At 47.6% G+C, this 8092-nt stretch overlaps 1 protein-coding gene across 5 annotated transcripts in view; it reads left to right on the top strand.

The window, feature by feature from the left end:
* The first annotated feature begins 1584 nt into the window (after nucleotides 1–1584).
* The window catches only part of LOC133342272 (tyrosine-protein phosphatase non-receptor type 21-like), an 86949-nt gene continuing 80441 nt past the window's right edge, over nucleotides 1585–8092 (top strand). For 4 of the 5 annotated variants that reach the window (XM_061551327.1, XM_061551326.1, XM_061551324.1 and 1 more), the window contains exons 1-2: nucleotides 1585–1777; nucleotides 7573–7742. In XM_061551327.1, coding sequence (XP_061407311.1) covers nucleotides 1607–1777; nucleotides 7573–7742 — 341 coding nt within the window. In that variant the 5' untranslated portion in view covers nucleotides 1585–1606. The remainder of the gene's footprint in view (nucleotides 1778–7572; nucleotides 7743–8092) is intronic. The other variant, XM_061551328.1, reaches the window with a different exon arrangement.

Here is an 8092-nt window from a genome sequence, read left to right as displayed (position 1 = left end):
CACATCCCAGTCTACCCCTCTTGTGCCCGTCTCATGCATCTATGCTTTTCTTTGCCAAAAGCCTTTGTGCTCAGAACGCTTCCTCCACTCGGCTTGTGGCCTTTAATACTGTAAAATTTTGCAAATAAGGCCCAACTATAAAGGAGGTATTTTCATTCATTTTTAATGTTCTTTTTTGTCGCACTGTAACAATGAGGTCATCGTGTTTTGAAACCAGCATTTGCGGCACGGTTCATGGATAGATCTCAAACAAGTAGTGTATTTTAAGGATTATTCCCCCCCCCCCCCTTGGCATTTATATCTATCCATCTATCTGCGCGCCAGCTTAGCTTTTTTTACAAAACAGTCCAGGGTCTGTGTGTGCAATGCAGAGCTAATGAAAATGATTTCCACTTTTCCATGCTCCGCGTGCTCAATCTATTGGCCCCACTTGACATTACAGCCCCGGAAAGTCTGGGCTGGCTCGTTTTTTCCCCCCTCCTCTCTCCGATGCTCCACATATGGACTAAGCATTGAGCCATGTATTTTAATGAGCCTTCAGCATGTGTTCTCTCTTTTGCAGCTGCTAACGAAATTACCGTGTTGTGAATGCATTTGCCAGGGTACAAACTGCACTAATGCGGGAAATATTCGCCGTTGTAGGGCCAAAGCTAACGCGTGGATTTTTTGCAGCGAAATAAAAAAATAAGTGGCGGGCATATCTTCCCACAGTGAGCAAAATAAACCACGTCCAAGTTGCATTTCACACTTCACCGTAGCTGAAATGGAATTCTACGTGTTTAAATAATTCTTAGTCTTTGACTGCCGTTTTTTGACCAGAGTTTATATGTAAACTGTCTAACGCTCTGTCCTTTGTTTTTTTTTCCCCTGCTAGGTTCTTGCGGCACGGAAGATAAACAAGCTAATGGAATATTCAAGACCGTACTGATGCCTTCCAGGGAGGAGCGGTATTTCTTACAAGCGTCCCGTCTCACCGTGGAGCCTCTCCCACTATAGCTGGATACAGGAGGACGTACAGTTCTTGTTGGAACTTGAGGAGCAGAATAAAAATCCAAGCATCAACGGAAATTCCTGCGAACACAAAAAAACCTTTCCTGAAAGGGTACCGAAGCCATAATAAATTAGGGTTGTTATTTTTCTTTTCCGGAGACTCTTTGGAAAACAGGACCCGATTTCAAAATCCCCTGCAGGACAGGGGAGTCATGAAATGCAAACGTCAAAAAAAAAGGCAAGGTTCTAGGAAATAAAAAAACATCTCACCCGACGTATATATTCGTGAAAAATTCAAGCCGCCAAAGAAGCCCCTGCCAGGCAGGTGAAAATTGGCCACGTGCGCAATCGCGCCCAGAGCCGACTCGGCGCAACAAATGAGTGGGGACCAGACGTGGGCGCCCGTCTGCTCGGCGGCGAGAAAATCTCTTCCGCCGATCCTTCGCGAACGTTGAAGTGTTGACGGCTGGGGGGAGCCGAGGGCCTAGCAGAGGCCGGTGGGGGGGGGAGGGGGGGTCGGGTGGGTGGGGGGGGCGGCGGGTAGGCGCCAGATCTCGCCGGGGGGGGCGGGGGGGTGACTGACGGGGGTGCGAAGTGAGCGAGGTAGCGGCGCGCCATGCCGTTCGGCCTGCTCAAGCGGACGAGGCGCTACAACGTGTCGGGTCGAGCCTGCTTCGTGACGCGCATCCGCCTGCTCGATGACTCGGTGGTGGAGTGCACGCTGTCGGCCGAGGGGACGGGCCGAGAGTGCCTGGAGGCCGTGGCGCAGAGGCTGGAGCTGCAAGAGGTGCGTGTGTGTGCGTGCGGACATGCATGCGTGTGTGCGGGCGGACGTGAGTGCGTGTGTGCGCTCGAGGCGCTGAGTGGGGAGTTGGAAGTGAAAATTTGCATTGTTGTGCCTCTGCCGGTAATCAGGGAAATTGGCGTCATGGATTTTAAATTCTACCATTGGCAAAATTTTGGTTAAAGGCTCCCTTTGTATTATAGTGCCAGGGTGGGCAACAAACACGTGGAAAAACGGGTGTGTTGTAGGTGGATGCTCCGTCATCAGCAGAGCAGACCACATCAAAGTACATTGCTGTGTACTGCACTCCATTTGTTTTTTCTCCTCGTCTTCACCAAACCCACTGGATCGGCGTGCTCAAGTTACGGGCGAATAGTTCCCGTAATCCGCGCGGCATGCGGAGGCCCTCATTCAATGGTGCGTTGCCAAAAACGGCCGTACGTGCGAACGTACCGCCGTTTTTTCCCTCGCTTTACGCGGTCGACGCGTTCCAAGGGAAGGGCGCAACAGAGCGAAACCGCATGGGACGGCTGCCTGCCGAGTAGCGCGCAGCGCAGTACGCACAGACAATATTGTCCCACGTCCGATCGCATAGCCGCGTGCGAGTGAATTCGGACCGCATTCAGCGATATTTTGGGTAGAAATAGGTTGGCCACATGCGTGTGCGTGCAATCACACAAACCGAACCTGCATAAAGCGAGGGGAAACTAATACAGGGTAGAAAGGTGTGAGGTTGTCTGGTAAAAGCATTTCTATGCTCCAATGAGTAATGGAAGGTGATCATCTCTATCAATGGCTTTGAGCCGGTGGGTGGAAATTCCTCATTTTTATGGCGGGGGGTCCAGTCTTTGTGAACAGTGTCAATGAATGGTAAAACAGATCCCGAACCCAGGATTCCTTTCCATTCTGGCTGTGTAGCTCTGCACGGGGATTAGTCTTCAGTTACATTATCGGAGATGTCAAATTGCATTATCCTTCGTCGATTGCTATTGCAGATAACAGCGATGACGACTGCCAATTTATTGTGTGCGAGCACCAGCCAGATATTGTGTGTGCCTTTGAAATTGTGTGCATTCCCATAATGTTGAATATGCAGTAAAATTGTCGAAGGACAGCCTGGTGGTGAGATGAACTCTGAATGAACGGCACCCCACAGGCACCAAAGACAACAGCGCAGCCGTTACATAAACGACCTATTAAATAACAGGTGTCATTGAGCACATGTGATGTCCCCTGGCCTCTTCCTCTAATAAACATTTGATGGTGGGGAATGCTTGCATGGGAGAGGAAATAAATCGACCCCCCTCCAGCTCCCCACCACACTGAGATCACCTTTCCATTGCGCTATGCGAAGCCACTAACACATGGCCATGCACCTCGTGGGCTGACGCATTAAAGCAGGGTGCTCGACATCATGTGAGTGCATAGCGCACATGCTTTGAGTTCTCTGTGATAGACCCCGAGCTTCTCCGGTACACGCTTGCGCACGGAGATGTGCCGCACGTCGGTGGAACGGAATGCAATCGTTGTGAGTTTTCAGAAATGTGTGGGTCGCACATTGTGCACGTGCACGCGTATAAATAATGCGTTTGCCGCTTGGGTGATTGCACGCAAGTTAATAAATGAAAGGTCAGTAATTAATTTTCTCTGATCATCAACGAAGGATGTCGGTTCCTATTTTATTTCAGGATGGCCTAAAATATTTCTTAATGGCAGGACTCAATAATTAATGACTTTGTAATAGAGTAAAAAATGTAATGATTTCCCCTTGAGTTAAACTTTCAAGTTTATTTAGTTTACCTCGGTTAGAGCTTGTTTGCAAGAGTGACCTGGGGCATTAGGCTGCCAGTAGGGGGCGATTATCGCTATGTACAATCTCAATTGTGTAATTTTTGGCACATTTATGATCTAGCGCAAATTTGGACCCTGACGCCAGCACACAACAGCCTCATGCCACGGTGGCGAGATGTTGACTACCTCGCCTGGTATACAGAAGGTCGTGGGTTCGATCCTGACCCTGATACTTGTATAGTTGGAGTTTGCATGTTCTCTCTCCCCGTGGTCGCATGGACTTTTCTCCGGGTCTTCCGTTTTTTTTCTCCACATTTAGAAACATGTGTTTTTATTTGGCTGCTATAAATTTGCACGTGATAAGCCACTTTGTTGAGATATCATTTGTGGCTAGGTTGCTATTGAAAAAGCTATATAGCTCAGTGGGTCCTACCTGGTAAAATTTAATAGTTTAGTTTTTAGTTTACTCTTGATAATGACTTCAGCAGATGTTTGACATCCACTGTGAAGCAGATGGCACGTAGTGTTTGTACGGCTAATACACCTGCAGTTATAATCGGGGCGGCCGCTGGATACCATCCTTGAACCTCTGCCAACAGCCTATAAATGCACTACCACTTGGCCATGTCATCGCCCTAAGGAGGTCAGCTGAAATCTCACATGGAGGTAAATGGTCTCTCATCTCGATGTGTTTGATAAAATGTGTGCCAATTTGTTTGAACTTCAACCAATGGTTGTCCTATAAACACACTCCCCGAGATTTGAAGTTTTCGTGACTGCAAGGATTCATACTCTTTGGTTTTTTCAGTAAAGTCACGTAGGTGTTGCCTCCAAAACGTCGTGATTTAATTTATTTTAATTTTTTACCTACGTGACTTTACCGAAAAAACCAAAGAGTACATTTGCCCCTGCCATGGGGATGTGGAATTACTACTCCTGGCTTGGGACCACCAACAGAGAAGAACAGAACCAGCTTATCAGTAATTCTCAAGTAAAAGTACACCACGCAAAACTTTTAACAACCGACATTCTATAGTTATTGAGTTACCATACCCAACCCCGAGTGCTGACGAGCTTGATATAATTTCTGACCTTTGCATCACAAGGGGGGGTATAGCTTACACGAATGGAACTTCAGATGTGAGCTTTAACGATTATCGTCTGTCTTCACTCCCGGTCTCAAATGTCATCTCTTGCGCCCATCGTCTCGCCACGCCACCGCGGAGGGAGTTTGACTTTAATGCTGATTTAGGAGCCCAGCCGGCGCCTTTATCTCGAGATTTGTTGTTCTTGAGGACACCCGTGGCAAACCTGTGCAACGGACTTGAAAGCAGCAGCTCCCAAATTCCAGGCCTCTTGCCGCCCCCGCCCCGCTCTCCGACCTCGGCCAACCACAGGCTGAATTTCCATGTCCGTCACCTAGCAGCCGAATAATGTATGTAGTTATCTAAACGACGAGTGAATGTTGCAGCGGACTGGAAAAAATAGATACTGAATAATGGCGGTGGTGGTGGTCGGCTGGTGTAAAGTTCAAAGCTTAGGTAGACATTATTTACATTTAAAGTAATTTATTGTATCAGAAGCTTTTGACATTTGGGTATGATGAAGACAAATTGTTTTGTTGAGCTCGAGTGTGGGAATGCTGAAGAACAGACCAGGGTGTCGACTTTGCAAACGACTTGGACAAGTGCATAATACAGGTTTTTTTGGGTTAGATGGCGTAAAAAAAAACCCCTCTTATGGATAATATTGATTGCGAAAGGCTACGTGTGAAACTAACTCGGACAAGGAATCAAGCGATCATTCTGAGTGGTGGCACCAAACAGCTTCAGCTTTGAGGAATTCTTGATGTTTGAAAGGAAATAAGAACTCTCATTGCTTTTAGAATTGAAGCCACAAATCCTATTTTCCATAATTAATGTTGAAAGATGAGGCTATTTCACTTCCGGTCATGGCAAGTTCAGTCATGCCTCGAAATCCTGTAAGTGGACCTCCTGTCCCAAATGGATCTCTTTACAGCAGAGACTCCCCGTCTCGCTGTTCTCAATGATTCACAGAAGCTTGTGATGTTAGTGGGTGCTTCAAGATGGAAAGCTGTCTCAAAACCATTTAAACCTGTTATTACTATTGTCAGTTGAGATACTTACAGGGAAGTAACCTCCCTTTTCCTCCCAGTGCAAGCTTTGAGCAAAAGGTGTTTCAGGGAAGAGACGCAAATCACATACTTTCGTCCTGATTGTTGAAAAATTGAGTGGGCTTGATCAGTGCACATCGCTAGAAGGGATTATGGTGTACAGACTAGATCAGGGATGGCCAACCTGTAACAGACCAAAAGCCCCAAATTACCCATGAGTTCTGCAAAGAGCCAAGTGGATATATAAGTGAGTGTATACTGTATATTGACAGTTTTCTGCACAGCACAGGAGACATTTATTATTCTTCGAAACTGTGATGGTGCACTCTACATGACACCCCTTTGAGAGAGCCACATGTGGTGTATGAGAGAGCCGCATATGGCTCGGGAGACGCCAGTTGGCCACCACTGGACTAGACTAATCAAAACATTGGCAGCCGAAGGAGAGATTATGCCCCGGTACGACCACCACGGAGAGATAATTTTACGTGCAGGAGTGAGGTGGATTTATACATTACAGGACTCATGCGGGGTATGGCCACGATAGTGAAGAGTAAGCGGTGACTTTTCACCCACCGCCCACTTCGCGACTCATTGAATTAGAATTTTTTTGCATCGTACATTATTTTTGAGTACACGCACGATTCGATTTTGTGTACTGTGAATGTAGGAATCGATTTTTAAGTGGCCAATCAATGCATCCTTACGTGCGCACTCGGGAGACCATCTTCCAGCGGCACATCGACAAGAGGTGGCGGCAATGCATGCGTACGTGACGAGCTACTGTTTCTCATTCCACTGCTGGATGAGTGGCTCCCCGTGCCGTGCGGGTTGTGGGGGTTATTTATCCATACTTCACCACGCTAGTCGGGGTGAGTTGGTTGAAGATGGGGACGAGCATAGACGTTGAAGCATAGTGCAGTACAACAGTGAGTTTTTCCTGTGCTTCCCTCTGCCAACAACGCAGCCCTGCTGCAAGCACCTTAGAACGGCTGTATTATGCACGCTGGTCATCCCAACTACCCAGCACTACCCAGGCTCCACTCTGCCTAAATTCTGCAATCTGATGAGATTCGGACCTTTGTTGTTGTTGATGTGATTTTGTCAATGGCAATGAATGGGAAGATACAGCTCAGCAATTTATTGCTCACGCCACCTCCTGGTGGAAGGGCCTCCACTAGAGGGAGCTCCAGGGAGCCCCTCTGGATGGAATTCGATCTCTTCCATGCCAGCCAACGACCTGGAAGACGTGGGGAGTTACCCGCGCTTTACCGACCTTGCTGATCGACTCACTATGGGTGCCCCCATATACTGCTGGGATGACCGAAAGGTGTGGGGGTTCACCGGGAGGATGTGGGGAGATTTAAGAAACATGCTCATATTCTTGGTTCTTTCGGTAAAGTCACGTAGAAGGGAAGTAATAAAATAATACAAATAAAACATAATCAAATAATTATCACGACGTTTCGGCCACAACGCAAGCAGCCGCTGTCTCCCCGACAGACCTGGTTTCACCTGAGGACGGCTGCTTGCGTTGTGGCCGAAACGTCTTGAGAATTATTTTATTATGTTTTATTTTTATTATTTTATTACTTCCCTTCTACGTGACTTTACCGAAAGAACCAAGAAGATGAATCCCTGCAGTCACCAAAAGCTTTAAATCGAAATTTAACCTGCCCATTGTTTCAGCTGTCACTCTGGGAGAGATCAAATCTAACTGGGGACTTCTGGATTGGAAGTCCACAGTGCGCCAACCGTGACGCAAGGGGGCGGCGTTCTTCCCGCGGTCAAAGACGACGAACGTAAATCGTGACATTTGTGTGCGGTGTTTTATTGTCGTCATCGTCGTCGCCGCCGCCACCGTCCACCGCAGGTGCTGCTCTTCGGACTGTGGTACCGGACTCGGCATCGGCAGATGCGCTGGGCCGAGATGGAGAAGCCGCTCAAGAAGCAGCTGGAGAAGCACGGCTGCGAGTCCGTGGTCAACTTCGGAGTCATGTTCTGCGTCCCGAGCTGCGCTCTACCGCAGCAGGAAGCCACCAGGTGCTGCACCGTCACACAATGGGATAGCTGTGATGATAATGATAATGACAGTCGTAATGATTTGTGTTGCGATACTGCACCCTCCTAAATGCCCGGGGCATCTCGGAGAACTTGATAGGATATCTCAACATATTTAAAATCGAAAATTCCTCCTCAGAGAGAAATGTCAGGATCAGAATCTTTATTCATATTGTAGGAGGAATCCGATGAGCTATAAAGTTATTTTTCACAGATGTCCAGTCGAGGCGGGTCATAAAGTTGCCATAACAAACAATCCAAAAACACGATAGGATTGCAAAGTATAGGAATGGTAAGCAAGTTAGAATTTTTTTTAACATACGTATATAAGT

Source organism: Lethenteron reissneri, chromosome 14 (genome assembly GCF_015708825.2).
Source record: "Lethenteron reissneri isolate LAM-NWPU_2019-01 chromosome 14, ASM1570882v1, whole genome shotgun sequence".
NCBI lineage: Eukaryota > Metazoa > Chordata > Hyperoartia > Petromyzontiformes > Petromyzontidae > Lethenteron > Lethenteron reissneri.
This window is presented reverse-complemented; position numbering and strand designations above follow the sequence as displayed.